This window comes from Barbus barbus, assembly GCF_936440315.1.
Source record: "Barbus barbus genome assembly, chromosome: 5".
Lineage (NCBI taxonomy): Eukaryota > Metazoa > Chordata > Actinopteri > Cypriniformes > Cyprinidae > Barbus > Barbus barbus.
In genome coordinates, this window is record NC_136733.1 from 40838111 (window position 1) to 40858441 (window position 20331).

The 20331-nt window shown below is 41.8% G+C and overlaps 1 protein-coding gene across 1 annotated transcript in view; it reads left to right on the forward strand.

Annotated features, from left to right (window-relative positions):
- The window catches only part of LOC306870146 (methylcytosine dioxygenase tet3-like), a gene marked incomplete at its 5' end in the record, with an annotated part of 42345 nt that extends 23128 nt beyond the window's left edge, over positions 1 to 19217 (forward strand). Inside the window, 9 exons of the mRNA XM_079417251.1 lie at positions 4085 to 7007; positions 8597 to 8687; positions 11715 to 11808; positions 12240 to 12448; positions 12890 to 13040; positions 14562 to 14651; positions 14901 to 15038; positions 15993 to 16341; positions 17168 to 19217. Coding sequence (XP_079273377.1) covers positions 4085 to 7007; positions 8597 to 8687; positions 11715 to 11808; positions 12240 to 12448; positions 12890 to 13040; positions 14562 to 14651; positions 14901 to 15038; positions 15993 to 16341; positions 17168 to 18876 — 5754 coding nt within the window. The 3' untranslated portion in view covers positions 18877 to 19217. The remainder of the gene's footprint in view (positions 1 to 4084; positions 7008 to 8596; positions 8688 to 11714; positions 11809 to 12239; positions 12449 to 12889; positions 13041 to 14561; positions 14652 to 14900; positions 15039 to 15992; positions 16342 to 17167) is intronic.
- Between the last annotated feature and the right edge of the window lie 1114 nt (positions 19218 to 20331).

The following is a 20331-nucleotide window of genomic DNA, read 5'->3' on the forward strand; positions in this document are numbered from 1 at the left end:
AGCGAGGAGGAGAGAAAGACACTGATCAGAAGGAAAGACGACAAGACGAGAGAGTCGCGAATGTGGCGAGAGTTTAATCCAAATTGTGCGTCGTCTGTGTTCGCATCTTCATAATGCAAAAGCGATTCTACAAGGTGACTGTCAAAGATGAGTGGCGTGTTTTTCTCTCCTACTGAACATAACAAGTACCGAAATCAGCCCATGGAGGAAAGGGAGAGATAGAAAAGATGCAGAGTGTGAAAGACCCAGCTGAGAAGCTTCAGAGTTCGCAGAGATGGGTTGGCATTGAGCAAAGTGTTTGGGCAGGAAAGAAAGCGCAAGAGTGGCTCAGAAAAGTGAAGAAGAACTGCGAGACTGATAGCAAATTCGTCCTTCACACCGAACACTCACTTACCATCATGCTTTCTATATTCTACCCTGGACGCGAACATCACCTCTTCAAAAGCACCTCGTCGCTCTTCCTCGCTTTCAAACAGAACAAATACCATCGATGAGTCAAACTAGATGACCAGCAGAAAAAAATATATATAATTGTTGTCTTCTCCCTCGAAACTTCATGCTTCCTATGTCTCTGCGGTTCCCGTTAACCTCGCTGTACCTTGTGGTTGCTTCTGACAGTCGCTGTGCTTTCCTCCTCACATCCTGTGTTTCTTGGCTTCGAGACTCTTTTGCTGCTGCTTGACTCCTATATCTGTGGTCTCTATAAGCGCAGCCATGTATATGCTTCGTATATGTTGCCATTTTTACACATTTCTTTCCCCTCACGAGTTTGGGTTGACAGCAGCACTTGTGTATGTTTGGTCTGTGTGCATCTCCTGCCAGCCATCATCTGTTCGAAATCAACGTTAAAGCGCACCGTAATAAACGTTTCGAACAAACTGAAGCGTCGAGGAAAGCACAATAAAGGCAGGAGTAAACATATCAATTTCCCTTTCCTTGTTTGTTTTTTTGTGCCATTCTTAGTCATCACACAGCAGCTGCCATTTAGTGTTTGAGTAGACGTCTGCATTTAACTGCTGCAGCCTCCATCTTATGGAGCCTCTCAGAATTCACAGCCAAGACCGAACAACAAAAAAACGTCACCAAAACACCTCTACGATAACAAATAAATGCTCATTTTCGTTTTGCATGCTCGTAAGCCATAGATCTGTTCAGCCGGTCCTTTATTTAGCGCAGTAGCCAGCCAGTCTGCCACTTGTGCTCTCTCTCTCTCTCTTTACGCTTTGCAGCGGCTGTATTTCTTGCACGCTCCACCATTCCATCGTACGTGCCCAGTGTGGCTCAGATAATGGCCTCTCTCACTCTGCACACACAGACGAGAGAGGGGGAAGGAGGAGGAAAATGAAGGGAGGGAGAAAACGAGTGAAGGGGGAGGGAGGGAGCGAACGAACGATAGAGAGAGGTGGGGGCTATAAGGCAAAGCAGACGGCAAATGCAAAAAAGCAGAAAGAAAAAGGAGAATATAGAAAAAGGGAAGGGAGGCGCAGAGACATAATGAGAGAGGGAGAAAGAGAGAAACGATAGTGGCAATAGGAAGAGAATCAGAGCGAGTGTGTGTGCTTGGGGGAGGTGTGTATGACGGAGTGTGTGCGTGAGTGTGTGTGTGTCCGTGTGCCGCACTGCCTGGGTGCCTGAGAAGAGAGGGAGAGAAAGAAAGAAAGACTGAAAGAGAAAAGAAAGAAAACCGTAGTGGATTTCCACCGGCTGGCTGCTTAGTTTTTTTTTTTTATTTGGCACTGTCGCGAAAGCCGTATTCCATGCACTTTCTTGTCCACGTTTCCCACCTTTGTCTCTCCAGCAGGGTTATTGGGACAGCTAGACCACTGTGAGTAGACGCCGATCTGTTCGGTTCTCACTCTATATGCTTGAGCTTTGTATTTTGATCGTGATAGACACAGGAGCAGGGGGGGTGTTGTGCGTCTTACCGTGTTCAGCTGTCTACTACTACGCTTTAAACCTCATCTGCAGTCTCTCAGGTTTTTCTTTTTCTGTTTTTTTTGCTTTGTGCTGTCAACCTTTGAGACAGTTGTTAATTAACACTGTGGAAGCCGCATACGGTCTAAGTTTAAAGGGCACTTCATACTTCTGAGTAAAACCGGTTTTACAGTATCTTCTGGTTGGGCGTGTTAATGTTTTGGTAGTAGTTGTAGCTGTGACTAAGAAGGGAGAGAGAGAGTTTTGGCAGCACTGAAAGTCCTGGCAGGCCTCGTATAATTGCCTAAGCACGTGCTTTCTGCTGTCAGACAGGTGTGTGTATGCAGGTGTAAGGCTCTAAAGAATCTGATACACATCTTGCACGGCGCATGTAATAAATCAACTCTCTGATGTTTGAAATACAAACTATCTAGTCCTTTTTTGCGTGTAAGTGCATTCATGTGGTGGCACTAAGACTGTATTGTGAAAGTTTTCTGTGTGACGGTGTTCACGTGGGTGTTCATTGCATCACTGAAAAGAGGAAAAAGAGCCTGTTGTAACAATTGTGTGGTACGGCTTTTTTGAAGAGTTGGAGTGTGACCAGTGTTGGTAAGTGGAGTACTAACTCGCGCTCCACGTCTGACACATGTTTTTGAAAGACACACACACATACATAGTTGAATTTGTGGTTTACGGGGATTCTCCATAGGCGTAATGGTTTTTATTCTGTACAAACTGTATTTTCTATCGCCCAACACCAACCCTACACCTAAACTTAGCCCTCACAGGAAACTACTGGCGATTTTTGAATTTCATAAAACACTGTTTTGTATGTTTTTTAAGCCTTTTGTTTTACGGGGACACAGGAAGTGTCCTCATAAACCATATTACGTTGTAGTACCCATGTCATTATACACATTTATAAACCATAAACCATATATACCAGTGTACACACACACACACACACACACACAGACTGCTCAGTGGCTGGCACAGAAGCCCCACGGGGGTTTGACCAGACACCATCACAGAAGTATCTGAACAACTTGCCCATTAGTATAACCTATCAAAAGAACTGTCACAATGAATGCACAATAAGAGAGATTTGGACATTTAGTTACGGAGCTGTTAGATGAACTCTTAAACATGAAAGTCTTGTTTCAGAAATCTAAATGATTACATTTTATAAAAAAAAAGTTAAAGTACTACAGATGCTTTTACATAATTACTGCTTAAGGCAGCAGAATAGACAGTTGCATGTTAGCTTTAAATGAAAATGAATCATTAAATGGGTGATTCATTTCATTTAGCTGGCGTGATAAAACCACAAGGTCCTCTTTTCTAAGATATACCTTCATCATAGACAAAGCACTCTGTATTTCTCATCTGTGCAGCTAACATGTTTTTATTTCATCCACTTCTTCATGTATAAGAACACTGAAGGCATTACACACATCTTTCACTTTTGCCAATGATGATCAAATCATCAATTTGTGATAGTATTGTCTATTTTAGAGATACATTATGACCTAAAAGTGCCAGGAAGATGTTGTTCCACATCGATATTGCCTTTTCCCTCTTATCTGGAACAAGTTTCCACAACATTCGTTTAACCCTTTAAAGAAAAAAGCACAATAGATTGTTCAGAGACCAGTGGAGAGGATATTTGAAAACCAAGAACCAGGAAGAGGTTCTCAGTATGTTGACTTGGGCATTAACATACATAACATTTTATGTCATCTTTGCGGAATGTGTTTTCTTGAGAGCAGAGAGGAAAGACAGAGAGGGTGCAGGAGAAGAACACAAGAAGACCCAGGGATCTCCATGGAGCAAAGTATTATGTAGTCTTTTCTCAAATCAGGCAGCAACCTTACAGAGAATACCGAGATGAATCAGTCCAACAGGTCAGGGTATGTTGTATATTTAAAAGAGGTCAATGGTTATGTCGCAATTCCGGAACAAAATACTATGATCTTTGTTTGAATTAGACTGCAATTGATATATTAAAATAGTGTTTGCCCTATATTTTTGTATGATGTAATAAATGCATTACAGCTACAAATGGTTTACAAAGAGAGAGTGTTGAAATGGATGCATGAACTCAAAACGTATATGAACTGTTAATTTGCTGAAACATTGTCAAGTAACTCATGTTTTTGCTCTTCCACAGACTGTTTCTGTGGTGGGTTCAGTGGATGGCCCCAGAGGAAGAGGCCAGATGGAAATTGGGTCCCATGACCGCCTGGATGAAGGCGTGTTAAATCAGGAGCTGTCCAATGGGCTAAGCAAACATGCAGCAAATGAAGAAAATATCTGTGATGAAGAAGTCAGAAGCGTGACCAGGGTGCAACACCAGCACAACTACCACGAGGGAGCTGGATGTATTTCCCAGACACCAGGTTGGGTCCCTGAGCATGCTGTGAAGTCAAATCCTGAATCTCAACAGGGTGCTTGGAATGGCCAAAATGCCAGTACACCAGTGAATGATGTGGATATGGAGGATGCACGAACCCTGGTGGCCTTTTCTGCTACTGTTGGCTCACTGCCACCTTTCACCAACAGTCAACTTTGTCAGACGCCTACAGCTCAGCTGTACGAAAGGTTCAATCAGGAAATGTCTAATGGAGGTGAGGAGGCCAGACAGAAAGGTGTGGATGGTGAGATGTACCCCCCTGAAGATCTAAACACTCTTCAGGCAGCACTGAGCAAGGCCCGTCATGGCCACAAGCCACCTAACTGTGATTGTGATGGCCCAGACTGCCCTGACTACCTGGAGTGGCTGAAGAAGCAAATCAAAATAGTGGTTCAAAACTCCCAAGATAAAGGTTCCTGTAAGATTCCGGGTGCTCTTCCACAGCCGCATGCACAGCATCGTTATGCCCAGTCCCAGCCTCGACAATGTGGCGGTAACTCCTCATGTGTGCAAGACACAAATCCACATCCCCATGTTAACCAGCCTTCTGCTCCTAGACCCTTTGGCCCACCCGCACCTATTCCCTGCTCCCCGAGTGTTCTGTCCATAGCCAAGGAAAGAAATGTTAGCTTGCAAACAGCAATTGCAATTGAGGCTCTAACCCAGTTGTCTGCCACTGACCCGCAAACAGGTGTTCCTCCAGGCGCGTCTTCACCTGAAAATCACCATCAGCATCTGCCAACCTCCTACTCGCAGAGTATGCCACAAGTGGTCTCTTCATCATCTGGTCCTCTTTTGTCCTCCTCTGCTATGCCACAGTCCATCCCTCTGGGACATTATCCTCAAAAGGAGCTTTCATGGGATCAGCAGAGACCTCAGTCTCAGGGTGAGGCCCCTGCACCAAACATTTTGTCTAGCCCATCTCACTATGCTTCCACATGCCCATCCTCCAAGTCCCCTTTTACAAGCGTACACCCGTCGACCCCCAATCCCCGACCCCAGCAGTGGAACCAGGGCACAGCTGGAAGCTGCGAGAAAAGCTCCCCTCTGAACCCATGGATGATGGTGAACACTGATTCCCAGCCTCGTTTTGTAAACCCATCCCAAGGCGGTAGCGACCCAGTGTCTGAGCTAAAGCAGCTCCTCGGAGACACCAGCGCAAAGTATACCAACTTAGCCTTCAAGTTCCCATTTCCTCATCCTATCTTGCAGGATGGTCGCAAGGGCAGCCTTACTGGGATGCCTCACATCAAGCAGGAGGTGGATGCAAAGGAGTACCTGGGCTCAGGGTGTGCATTCTTGGGCCAGGAGGGGATGGTAAATGGCCAGCAGCAGTTCCAGGGTCAGCAGTTTTCCCCCACCATTAGGCACTCAACTCAGGCAGCACTACAGCAGCACCTTCATCATAAACGTAACCTCTTCTCTAATTCCCCCGCCTTCAATCCGTTAGCCCCCATGGCTTGTCAGAACCTTCGTAAGTGGTGGCCACAGACTATGCCCGAGGGTCCTGTAACCATCAAACAGGAGCACAAAGAACCCAAAAAGAAAAAGAGTTCTCCTCTTCTCAAGCAGCCAGTGGGTGGGCTTTTTGGTCCACTGGGCACACCTCTTCCAAAACCCAAACAGATTATTATCAAGAAGCATAAACAGAAAGCTTCCCAACCATCTTTCCTCCCACAGAACCAGATTATAGTATCAAAACCTCCCCTCGTTTCCCCAGGATGTGCACCATTCTTATCTCAGCTTACTCCAGCTCTTCTAGGCATGGAAGCTGGGCTTCTCCCCTCTCAGGTGGCTGAGAGCCACCCAGCTCCAGCTCAATCTCAGGAATCCATTTTGAATAGCAGTAGTGCACCTATCTCTGAAAACGCTCTTTCTTCTTTTACCCCCGTGTCAGTCCCAGCACCATCCACTCAGAAGGTGACAGCTTGCTCAGGCCCAGCTGGGTTAAATGATAGCATCTCAACAACCGGTATCACACCTCAAACCTCTACAACACAGCATACTCCTTCTCTTGCTGGCCTCAGTAACCTAGATCCAAAATTCGAAGAGCTTATTCGCCAGTTTGAGGAGGAGTTTGGGGACACCATTTCCTCAGCTTCTGCAGCAGAGACCCCAGAGAATGGCCCTGCTCAGCCAGCGGTGACCGAGTCACAACCAAACTCAGGACAAGCCAGACCCGAGTCACCATCCCCAAAGCAGCCAAATAACTGCCCTCCTTTTCCCACTAATGATTCTGAGCCCATGGATGAAGGTCGAAAGGACGGGACTGAAAGATTTAACAAAAAAACACCATGGCCATCTGAGGAGCTCTGTACCATCAAACAGGAAAGTAAGGAATGTGAGGTAGACGTGAAACCTTCTGGCCAGCTCCTGTCTGTAGCTCAAGATGCATTTCTGGAGCAACAGCACCCTTTCATTACACCTTTCTCCCCTCCGGCTAAACGTATAAAGATTGAGTCATCTGGTGGAGTGACAGTGGTCTCCACAACTGCATGTTTGTCTGCAGACAGAGAGAGGGCCGATTTAAATACTCCCACCAAGGATATGTTTCCTTCCTCCCCTTCACTTAAAGGTTTTCTTGAGTCACCATTGCGCTACTTGGACACTCCCACCAAGAACCTGCTGGATACACCTGGAAAAGATACCCAACCTGAGTTTCCCATCTGTGACTGCGTAGGTAAGTGAAAGAATTCGATCCAGCAAAATATACTGGAGGGCAAGATCACTCATATTCTCAAACAGGAATTGAATTGAATATAAAAGCACAAACAATTACGACATTTGAAATTTTGTGACAATATATTACTTCACATCACCCCACATCCCCTCACATTCTACTCATCATGAGAACATGAGAAGCGCTTAGCTAACTCACCTAGCATTTTTCAGCACAATTTATGTTTTGTTTTTTTTAAGATTTAGTTTTGGCATGATGCCAAAAAAGTGGGATTCGCTGGGAAAAGTGGGATTCGAACTCGGGACACCCGTAACACAACAGCGTTATATGTCGGTTTACTGCTCACTAGGCTATCGCTGCCGACAATGCAATTCATGTGTAATATAGTTTCACTTTCTTATAATAAATTGATTGATTATCAGAGTTCCTTACAGGAAGCCCCAAGTGTTTCTCTTTCAACATATAGTTTCTGCATCAGCACATTTCTCTGGGTAGTGTTGGGCCATGTCTGAGAATGCACGCTCTATCAGGGGCCTATGCATTGCATTGCAGTCTGTTCTCTGTGCCTCTTGCAGAGGAACAATAGATTTGAAGAAAGGAGCCCATTGTAATTCTTTGGGCCAGTGCAGTGCACCGCCTTCTGTCTATGTTCAGATGGTCGGTACAGTGAGTACAGCTAGTTTCTGCAAAGGAGGCATACACAATGAAGAGAGTCTGCTCATATATCATATGATATACTGTGGTCAGATATCAAAGAGGGGAGGGAATAGGGAGGACAGGGTGAGAAGAAATGGGCTGCAACCTCTCAGCTTGGGCCTCGTATCTCTTATTGTGTCACCTCAGAGGTTTGGTTAAGTGTGTGAAATTTGTATTAAACGTGATATATAAATATCAATATTCTTTGGCATAATTGAAGAAAGTGTGCATTTAAGGATAGTAAACTATGCCTGAACACTTGTTGAAGCTTGACTGTTGCTAAGAGCAAAGGACAATAGAAGGGAGGTTTCCATAGTGAATCCTTATAGCACTCTGTCAACACCACAGGGAACACCCTGTGTAATTTGATACTTGCAAACACACTCAAACCTGCCCCTAATGTAGCACCTTCAGTATTCTGCCATGAATATTTTTAGAATAGATTTTCTCCTTTTTTTTCGTCATACTTTGTGCTTCTCTATGTAAAGCACTAATTTTTCCCCATGCTGTTAGCTATTCTTACATCTATTGTTGGTGTTTTACTCTGCTGAGTAAGCAGGTAGTAAACAGCCACTAGATGTTTTTCTTCTCACAAACACTTTTTTTTTTTTAAGACTTACGTAGGATGTTCCCACAAATCATTTCCTGACTTTAGTCACGCCTTTATCCCTTCATACACCCTGAGTGGAATGTGACCTTAGATTGCCTCTTTCCCAGACAAGATCTCTGTCCTATTCTGTCTCTTGCTCACCCACACATGACTGACTCATACTGTCGTTCTAATGGCATTACACATTAACGGTCTAAACTGTTAATATCATTTGGATTATTAGCCTTTACTGTACAAGAGCGTGTCCATTCTTTAACCTGCTTTCACTCTCTGTCTCCCATAGATCAAGTCCTTGAAAAGGACGAGGGTCCATATTACAATCATTTGGGATCTGGGCGAGACATGGCTTCGGTCAGACAACTGATGGAAGAGAGGTGAGAGGCATTATTATTGGTTCAGATAGCATTCCATAATGTCACCCTTTTGACCATTCTGTTGACACTAGGTAACTTTGATTACCTAGTGTCTAGGGGGAAGTCGTGGCCTAATGGTTAGAGAGTCGGACTCGTAATCGAAAGGTTGCGGGTTCGAGCCCCCGGCCGGCAGGAATTGTAGGTGGGGGGAGGGAATGTCCAGCGCTCTCTCCACCCTCAATACCACGACTGAGGTGCCCAATTGCTCCCCGGGCGCCGCAGCATGGCTGCCCACTGCTCCGGGTGTGTGTTCACGGTGTGTGTGTGTGTGTGCATTTGTTCACTACTCACTGCTGTGTGTGTGCACTTGGATGGGTTAAACGCAGAGCACCAATTTCGAGTATGGGTCACCATACTTGACAATACGTCACGACAAAACGCTCATTAGAGTATTAGTAGGCTTTCTGATTAATATCTGATAACCCTAACCCTAACCCTACTAGTCTACTAATACTCTATTAACACTCTGCAACGGTACTTATAGTCAACTGAATGTGTTAAAGGGACCATCAAAATAAAGTGAAACCCAAGATTTTATTAAGCCAGACAGGAAAATCACAAAAAGTAAAGTGTGTGCCTATGGGATTCTTTCTTGATCTACTATTAGAACAGTATAATTATCTGGATAAACTATTTTGAAGGTTGCATTTAAAAGTCAGCTTGCTTTTTCTGTAGCAGTCACATTTCTGTCTTGTCCCTTTTTTTTAGTAACATGTTACCAAAAAAGTAACTAGAAGAAGAATATTCTTATACACAATGAGTATGAGTAACAATCAGATAAACTCAAGTGAAAATCCATTTATACTGTATTTTCTACTGTTTGAAGCATAGTTTTAAACTTCAAAAACCACAGAGGACTACTACTGCCCCCACATCATTTGCTTTAAGAGTTCCCTAGCGACCCTGTCATTGTTCTGCCAGAGTTGTTTGGAAGTTCAGGCAGTTGGATCCTGGCAACAGATTCTTAACCAGCTGAGGATAAGCATCTCTCTTTTCTGCCATTTGCTCTCCCTTCACCCCTCCTTCCACCTTCCTTCTCTACGATCTTGTCCCCAGGGAATTCCTGACCCAGAATCCAACAGGAGTAACAGGAAATATCGGCATCAGCAGATCCACACAGGGGAGAGACAGGGAGACAGACAGATAATGAATAACAGGGCAAGAGAGAAAGAATTTAGAGGAAATTAAAGATGTAGGAGGTGAAGTGATGAAAGGGGTGGGGTATATATTAAAACTTTAAGCAATGTAGTCTACAGTAGATTTGTTAATAGGATAGACGAGTGCTGTCATGCAGGCTGCATTTGTGACCCTGGACCACAAAAGGGTCAATTTTGAATAAATAAACTTTGGAGTATGGTTTGTTAGTATAGGAGGAGGATATTTGCAACTATGTGAAAATCTGGAATCTGAGGGTGCAAAAAAAATTTAAATATTGAGAAAATCACCTTTAAAGTTGTCCAAATTAAGTTCTTAGCAATGCATATCACTAATCAGAAATTTAATTTTGATCTATTTACGGTAGTAAATTTACAAAATATCTTCATGGAACACCATCTTTAATTTATAATATCCTTATGATTCTTGGTGTAAAAGAAAATGGATAATTTTGGCCCATACAATGTATTGTTGGCTATTGCTACAAATATACCTGTGTTACTCATGACTGCTTTTGTGCTCCAGGGTCACATTTGTTAAAATCACATATGCTGTAAATAAAGTTAATTTACCCTATATGAGAATACTTGACATATTCCCTGAGGTCTGAAAACTGTATTTACTTATTCTTTAATGATCCTGTAGAGGAATATGAAAACCTCCACAGGGTGTTTACCCCCTTTCCACTTTGTTGATCCATTTGGACAGAGTATCTCCACCTTTGTTGACCTCTGGTACACTTGTCCACTCTCGTTGCTTTATTTGAGAGCTGATTGAGGGCATAGAGTCTGTATTTCTATAGCCTGAGTCATCTCCTCTGAGATAAGGGGGAGCTGGTGGGTAGAGGAAAAACCTTCCCTTTGTTTGTCTGTCAGACAGTGACTATAGCCTCCTTAAGCCTAGGCTGACCCTTTTGTGGCCTTTGACCTCATAGCCCACCCCTGTGGATCTTTGAAGCTTCTCTTTCTAGACTAACTGAACAGTATTTATATTTAGCACATACTGCTGTCATGCTCGTGCATGAGAATTTTATTTGAGGAGACAAGCAGTTGTTGACTGAGAACATGAATGATCATATACACAGTATTGAAAGGTTATTATAAAAGGTTGCTATAAAACAGTTATCAAGTGTAATCGTTAACATTTTCATAACTAACTGTAATTTAACTACACATTTTTTTCTCAGTAACTGTAACAGATTACAGTTGCATTTATTTAAATTAAATTAAATTAATTTATTTTGTTACATGTAAGTTATAGGCATGCAAACTTTGGAGAAAAAAACTCAGGAAGTGCTTTTTCCCATTTTTGAAGTGTCCCAATTGAAATATAATACTTCAAGAATTGCTAAATACAACAGATTTTACTTATAGACCTACCACTCGCTGTGTAAAAATAAAATAATGATGCTGCCATCTTTCTAAAGTTATTTTTGCTCCCTTGTAATTTGGCTATAAATCTCATCTCATCTAATAAAATCTAATCTCAGGTGAAAAATTGCCATTTTGACCTCCCTCTAAAAATCTGTGGATTACTCAGTAAATACACATCCATGACATTTAATACTTTGGCTTTCTCATTCATTTACGTATTTCTTTACTGATAAAAATCTCAAATTTAAGCCGGGGACCTCTGGTTGACACAGAATGACCCAGTATCATAATTCCATCATTACTGAAGCTTTACCAAACTCGAACTGCTTAAATCTTTGATTTGATTTCTACAGGCATGCACCCAAATCTGTACTAAGTATGAGGTGACTTAAATATGGTGGGCTGTTGTTTTCAAACTGTAATTGTTTGTCACTTAACGTCTGTGCCCTCGTTATGGCAGGTATGGGGAGAAGGGCGAAGCCATTCGTATCGAGAGGGTGGTCTACACAGGGAAAGAAGGAAAGAGCTCTCAGGGATGTCCTATCGCTAAATGGGTAAGTGTGCAAAATAAAATACTTCTAAAAGCATTGGGTTACCTGAATGATTGGATGACCAATCAGGCTTAAGGAATTCCTGCATAATTATTTATTCCTTCCCTTGCAAGCTTGTACTTATTTGAACAATGCCTGAGACTTGGTGTTACGAGCGCTTCCTCTGTCTGATTGCCTCTTCAAGATTAATCGCTTTATGTATTCCCTAATTGTAAGTCGCTTTGGATAAAAGTGTCTGCCAAATGACTAAATGTAAATAATTAGGCCAGCAACAGCTAGTCGGAGTGCACTGTTTTTAACTTACAATATCACAGCAGTCAAAGTAGTCCCTCTGAATGATTGTGATTTCTGCTTTGCTGCTATAAACACACCTACAGCTCAGCATTTATAATATGCCATTATCATTACTGACTGTCTGTCTTGTCTCTCTGTAGGTGATTCGTCGCAGCAGTGACATGGAGAAATTGTTATGCGTTGTGAAGCAACGGCCTGGGCACCACTGTGCCAATACTGTTATTGTTGTTGTCATCCTGTGCTGGGAAGGTGTGCCCCGTGCTCTGGGAGATAAACTCTACAAAGAAATAACAGAAACCCTCATCAAACACGGCAACCCCACCAGCCGTCGCTGTGGACTCAATGACGAGTGAGTTTCCAACACAACTGATATGTTTTTGACTAATGTTGGGGGTCTGATATATCTATGCATTGGTCACATGCATCAGGTGTTATAGAGTTATACTGAGTGATTTACTGCCAAAAGTTTTTGTCATAGAGATTCTTTTGATATATTAAGTACATTATTACTTTGTTGCATTTTTCAAGAGTTTTCAGAGTTATAGTAAAATAATGAATAGTTTGTCACGTTTTTGACGAATATTACAAAGGTCTTAGATTATATAAATTACACTTAATCACACACTTTACACAAATGTGCTCCCTGAATGCATCTTTCATAAGACTTATGAAATCTCCCAATGCTTGTAGCTAATGTATTGTTCTCACAAAGCATGATTTATAGTAAAAAAGCTTCAGAGGATGTCATCCATTGTAATTTAATTAAATTCATTGTGGATGCCTTTTGCAGTCGAACCTGTGCATGCCAAGGGAAGGACCCAGAAAACTGTGGAGCTTCCTTCTCTTTTGGCTGCTCCTGGAGCATGTACTTCAATGGATGCAAGTACGCTCGAAGCAAAACCCCTCGCAAATTCAGACTGCATGGAGAGCACCCCGAAGAGGTTAGTTTCACATAAAAATGTGTGGTTATTTTTACAAGCCTAATAAAAATAACTAAGCTAATTTTACATCGCCCTAGTTTTGCTGTATTCTAATTGTATTAAATTGTATATAATAAAATATTTTTCAAATCAAAGTTTAAATATGTTCAAATATGAATGGAATAATTTACAACTACATTTCTCTTTGATTATAATTACACAATGCGTGTTACATTTTGTTTACTCACCGAGATAGGAGTTGCCATCCAAAGGTCTTAAATTTAGTATCTGCTCCCATCAGTGTCCTGGTCTGGGTGCCACCCAAATACTACACTCAACTTACAATAATAGGGTACAACGGGGCTAAAGGCACACCTTAAAAAAACATTTGCTATTCACTGCACCTAAAATGTATAATTGCAGAAAAATATATACGTTTGTATTGAACATTAATGGAGCAACAGATTTTGTGTAAAAATTAATCATTCAAGTTGTTTATTTTGTTTAAAAATATTATAAATGTATGAGGTGGCAAGGGGGGCCTTTTACCCCACACATGGCACACGGTACTGATACAAATACTTTAGTTAAAATAATGTTTTTTTTTTTAAATAATGTCTAAGTTAATACTAGTTCAAAACAATCACTTTAGCAAAGTTTGTACTATTTTCTGCTTATTTTGAAAAATAAAAGTATAAATTTTTGTTCAGTAAATATACTGTCGTTAAAATGTTAATATAAAAAATATATTTTAAAATACAGAAAAAAAATCATTTTAATAAGTAAATATTCTGAAAGCATTGACGGAGATCTAATAATAATTGAATATTTACAGTAGTATAAACAAATGATATTTTATTATATGATATGATTAATAACATGTATTTAAAAATGATGGTTTCATTCTAAACTTGGTGATTATCTCTTATATGGACACATACATAATATATGATATTTACCATCTGAATCTAATCATGTCATGTCAACAAATAGAAAAGTCAGCCATCTATTAATTATCATGTTAATTACTGTGCGCCTTTAGCCCCAACAGTAGGGGCGCTTTTTATCCCAAATACCATACTTTTACATATTCTTTCGTTATTTAAAAACTCTTGCTTTAATTATCTTAAACAAAACTGAAAATGGTTAAGAAAACCTTTGTCTCAAAATATATGCATTAATTTTAGTGATTCTAATTTGCTACTTAAATCTACAACATTTTAAAAAGCATAAAATATGTATCAAGTAAGCACAGAATCAACTTGGTGCTGCTGTATATCAGACACATTTTTGTGCCATCTAGTGGTTTAGATTAAAATAATATCAAAGGCACCTTTTACCCCGGGGTGCCTTTAGCCCTGTTGTACCCTACAATAAATAAGGAAAGGGGAGTTGACTTCATTTATTTATTTCAGTCATATAAGCTGTGATATGACCATTTTGAGTCACTGTTAATAAGTCAATCCCAAACCCTGTCTGTGTGAACAATAGTCTTTACTCGTCACGATAGCCCATGTAAATTCATTTGTAATTTTTCTACAGGAGGAGAATCTCAGGGATAACTTCCAAAACTTGGCCACACATGTGGCCCCTGTGTATAAGATGCTGGCTCCCCAGGCCTACGATAACCAGGTTTGTTTTATTAGAAATTTCACACTGCACTAAATGGTACACAGTTTTTACCATTCATTAGCATTAAACCAAACCACTTTTCTGGTAATTGTGGACTTTTAGGTTTGGTGGGGTTTCAAGAAGTTTGTGATTTTAATGTTTCAGAACTTTATTTGTGTACGGTGAATTATGCTATCAGGATGTGTTACAGAAACTGAATTAATCATTTGTTTATTTAAAATAATTATTTTATTTTTCTGTGTTATTCAGTGTTTAAATGAGAAGATTGCTTCAGATTGTCGGTTGGGTTTGAAGGAAGGACGACCATTTTCAGGAGTCACTGCATGCATGGACTTCTGTGCACATGCTCACAAAGACCAGCATAACCTCCACAATGGCTGCACTGTGGTATGTTTATTATCATTTTTGATTATATGTAAATAATGTGTGTAGTTTAGACTTTTGCATCATACTTATTTTCAAGTGAATGAATGTTCTCCGGGGATGTACTGTGGTCACGGTCAAGGGAACTACTATTACAGCACATGCATTCTAAATTGTTCCTGTACATATAAATGAAAAGGATTCACTGGTAAAATTTAGATTTGTGTTCATGTTTGATAAGCAGTAGGATATTTACCCTATATATGGAATTAGCTGGCCTAAAGCCCAGTTTACATTTAACCTGCAATTACAAATGCATAAATAATGTTTTGATATATTAAACATAAAACATTGAATACTGATATTTGAAATTATTTAAATAAAAAAATATACTTTAAATGTGAAATTGAAACCACCAGTAGGTGGCAGCAAGTCACTGTTAATAAGTGAGTCATTGCGATTGAACCGAATCATTTAAACGGTTGATTCATTCAGGAACGAAACAACGTCATGTTGCTCAGAGACGCGAAACAGTGCTGTGGCTGTGTTTGGAAGTATTTTTGTTGTCGAAATAGAGCAGAAACAGAAAATATGGTGTTAAGTCTCTTAATTAACTTCTTGGTTATTGAACTGTTGGCACTCTTCTTGTGAAATTGATTAACTATATGAAGTGGTAAAAATATATAAATTTTCTGCCCCCATGTTTTGAATTTGTGATCATTCTAAATGCATTTTAATAGACTGAATCATGCCCTGAAAGAACGCACTCTAAATGCGTACGCACACTAGTCTAGACTTCACGTGATGTGAAGTATGGGGTGTTTTGAATGTTTTTTGCAAAATACTAGTGCCCCTAGTGGACTCTGCTATTCTTTAATATTGACAACGATTTTTAGAACTATATCTTTATCATTATCTTTATAGTTATCATCTTTGGTGTGAATGGGCCTTTAGACTTCCTAATTTTGTTACTTCCAGGTGTGCACTCTTACGAAAGAGGACAATCGCAGGGTGGGCACAATCCCAGAAGACGAGCAGCTGCATGTGCTTCCGCTCTACAAGATCTCTTCAACCGACGAATTCGGAAGTGAGGAGAACCAGCGTCTCAAAATGCAGACAGGAGCCATCCAGATGCTCACTAACTTCCGTCGACAGGTTAGAAAACTTCCAGAACCTGCTAAATCCTGCCGGCAGCGTCGGTTGGAGGCCAAAAAGGCTGCGTCGGAGAAGAAGAACAGGAAATTGCAACTTGCAGAAACCCCAGAGAAGACGATTAAGATGGAGTTGCACCACACGGAGTCACCTCACCCTCAGCAAGGCAATAAAGGTCAGTGGTGAAATATCAGTTTGTCTCTATATGCATAAACCAGCTCATGTAAAACTCTAAAAGGGAGTTACTGATTAAGTAAAGGACTACTGATTTGGCTGAAGCTGGGAGTATTTTAAAGATGTGTTCTTTGTACTTTGTAGTGTCATTATTTACAGCGGTGGCCAAAAGTATTAGAACACTTGACATATTTAAGAGGTTTCAGTTGTTTTTGTTGAATTGGCCATTATAATACCGATAAAACGAACTATTGTTGGAACTAACTGCGACGGAAGCAATCTGCTGGAACATTGAAAATGATGGACTGGCCCACTCAAAGTCTGGACCTCAACCCCATCGAGCAAATTTGGGGCGAGTTAGAAAATAATCTGGACAGATCTATTGTACATTCAAGAAAAATCCTTTGGCTTGAGTTGCAGAAGGCATGGGATAACATTAGTGTTGAAGTTCTCTGGAAATATATTGACACTATGCCAGAGAGATGTGCTGCTGTAATCGCTGCAAATGGTGGACATGACCAAATACTCAAGTTAAAAGTGGATAATAACAGTACGACTCACTTCATCTGATATTTGTTGTGCTCCGAGCAACCTTCTGCATGTTTCACGAACATTATGAAATGAAATCAGATTTTGGAGGCAAACAAGTCAATATTTTCAGAACTGTCAGGTGTTGTAACAATTTTGTCCACCAGTGTAAATGTAATTTACCATCCCCATTTAAGGTGTTGAACTTGAGCTCTCTAAACTTATGAAACTGACACTCAGCAACTATAAAATACACATTAACTACATCATTTTTTTGTTGTTGTTTGTCTGTTATCTAGCTATTCCAAAACACGAGGTGAAACCAACCATCAAAAAAGAGCCTGTCGACCGCTTCCAGCCCTTCAATGGAGCCATACGTGGCTACCCAGCACTAGGGAACGGCAAGACATCCTCTGATCCCCGGAGCATGAACAGTTCATTCTCATACCCTGGAAACTATGCAAGAGGTCGCATCCCTACCAACGGCCAACCTCCTGCGCAGAGCCCCATCAATGGCTTTCACCCCAACCTCCAAGAGATACGCTATGGTTATTACAACTACCCTCCCAGTGCACTTTTTCCTCCTGAGATCTTGGGATATGATAATGGAGCCTGGCCCAAAGCTGGAGAAGCCTCTGCCGCACCATTTGACCAAAAGCCAGATGTTCAGTGTCTCCAAGCCAAGCTGGCACAGGCCTATGCCAGCCACCCACAGCAACAAATGGCTGATGCATCCATTCAAGGGTTCCCACACCCTTCTGAGGTTTCCCAGTCTCCTGTTCCACCTATTCGTACTCCATCCCTGGAGCAGACACACCGCCCTACGCCCATCATCAAGCAGGAGCCAATGGATGTGCCACTGTATGATGGCAGATCAGATGGGCAAGCTCAAAGCTGCCCATCCACTCCCAGTACCACACCAAAACCCGAAGGGTGGCCTGGGCACAAACCAAACGGTAGCCTTATCCCTAAAGGCTGGGATGGAAATATCAGACCAAGTCCGACCAATTCGCCTTTCTCTCCGGACAAGCTGAGGCTCCACCAGCAACATGAACACCCTCAGTATCTGCAGCAGCAACAATGGAATTCCTATTCCTGCCCTAACACTCCAATGCCATCCCCTTCCCCATCTCCGTCCCCATCCCTGAAAGCAGGTCCATCACCTGCACCTTCTCCACTCCCGTCCACCCCAAGACAGTGGGGTAGCCCTGCCCCAAGTCCCCAACCTAAATCATGGGGTCCTTATGGACCCATAGGTTACGGCGTTGGTGGCATAAGGCAAGGAAGTCCTACTGGTGCTTTCCCCGATAAAATGCTCTCCCAAGCAGGTGAGAATTGTGGCTCTGCACCTTTGGGACTCCAGGAGAAAGCCTGGAAATCTGGTGGCGGCTCAACAGCAGGGAACACACCATCTCCAGCTCCTGAGGGACGCTTGTTTCCCGACGCACTGCAAAAGTCAGATAATCAGGCGTGCTGGGACAGTGAGGCAGAGACCCAGAGTGAACGTGACCCCGAGGAGGAAGAGATATGGTCAGACAGCGAACACAACTTCTTGGATCCCAACATTGGCGGAGTAGCAGTGGCCCCCACTCACGGCTCAATCCTGATTGAATGTGCCCGGCGGGAGCTTCATGCCACTACGCCACTCAAAAAGCCTGACCGCTCGCACCCGAGCCGCATATCCCTGGTCTTTTACCAGCACAAGAACCTGAACCAACCCTGCCACGGTCTGGCTTTGTGGGAGTCCAAGATGAAACTCCTAGCCGAGCGAGCGCGACAGCGGCAACAAGAAGCAGCTCTTTTGGGTCTCTCACAGGAAGACATTAAGGCCTATGGGAAAAAACGCAAGTGGGCGGCTGGATCAGCGAGCCCGTCCCCTGGACAAACCAAGGACAGACGTGAGGGTATAGTGACACGGATGGCGCCCACACAGAATACCACCACCATAATCACAGTTTCACCCTACCCATCCACACAGCTCACTGGTCCATACAGTCGATTTGTGTGAACTCTTGCAGACTGTTGCCCCCTGGAGCCAGAGATGGGAATAGAAATGATAAGGATCATGAATCTGACTCCTTTACCATTTGCTTCCCCTCTTCTAGCTCCAACAGCTCTCTCAGGCCACCACAAGGGAGAGAGAATAGAGGACGGGGCACTTTTTTCACTTTTTTTTTCTTTTACCTCAGATTTTGGCAGCAGTTTGGGAACTCCCCAAACGGACATGCTGCCTATGGTGCTCTTGCTCTCTCCAACGTGGGAGGGATTTCCATAGCTACCCCTCCTTAAGTGAATTTGATGATCCTAATTATTATTGCTCTATTATCAATATTATTACAATTGCTATTGTTACTGTCAACGTTGATATTACAGGTATTGTTATTATTATATTATGAAGATGACTATTTTTTATTTTAATGTTATTGTTTTTTTTCATCATTGTTATTAATATTATGATTTTTTTTTTGCCCTCTCTTCACTAAGAGAGACCTCCTTTCTTCATTCTTCCTTGTTCGGTATGAACATGAGAACAAGCTAATCAGCATTTTTGTTGCGCTTTTTGCCTCTCCCACCCCCACCAACCTCTCTATATTAATGAAGCGCCTTCACATCATTGCAAGTCACATTTCTGTGATTGCATTAAGGCATCTTTGTGCTAGTCACTGAACACGTGACCAAGAAAGAGAGGACCAGACACCAACTTGGGCCTTTCTGTTCGGGCCACTGATGAAATCTGTAAAGTTTCTCATCCCTTCAAATGGTGCTTCTTTTCTGTCTCAAGTGTCTCTAATTTTGACCTCACAATATGGAGGCAGGTGCTGGACCTGGGTGCTCTTTAGCAGCAGATGTCAGTCATGTTCAGTGACAGGGACCTCACAGTCCTGGTAATTGGTTCAGCCTTCTATCGTGTCACCTGATTGGTGCTGACTCATTTGTCTGCAGTTTCATTGGCCATTCTTCACTACCCATTTGACATTTTCAAGTTCTCTAAGGTGCTGATAGTGCTAGCAAAAATCCACCTTGATTGAACCGCCCTAAAGAGCTGCAGATAACCCACCGTGGGTCTTAAGCATTTTCACAATTCAGACTCGGCTCAAACAGGGAATTCCAAAATCATCAGCCAGTTATTATTGGCTTGAAATTTTGCAATCTATTCATGTGTTCAGTAGAGTAGAGACTTGCACTGCAAAAAAAGATTTTCTTACTTGGTATTATTTTTGTCTTGTTTTCTAATATAAATATCTAAACATTTTTGAATCAAGATGCATTCACATGACAAGTAAAATGACAAGATATCAAGTCTTGTTTTCTAAAAAAAATATATTTTTTTGCATAAATATCTACCAACGGGGGAAGAAAAAGGTTCTTGTTTAGCCTTTGAATGAAGATATTGTTTCTTACCCCATTGGCAGATATTTTTGCATGTTTTAAGCAAAAACTTAATATCTTGAGTCACTTTAAT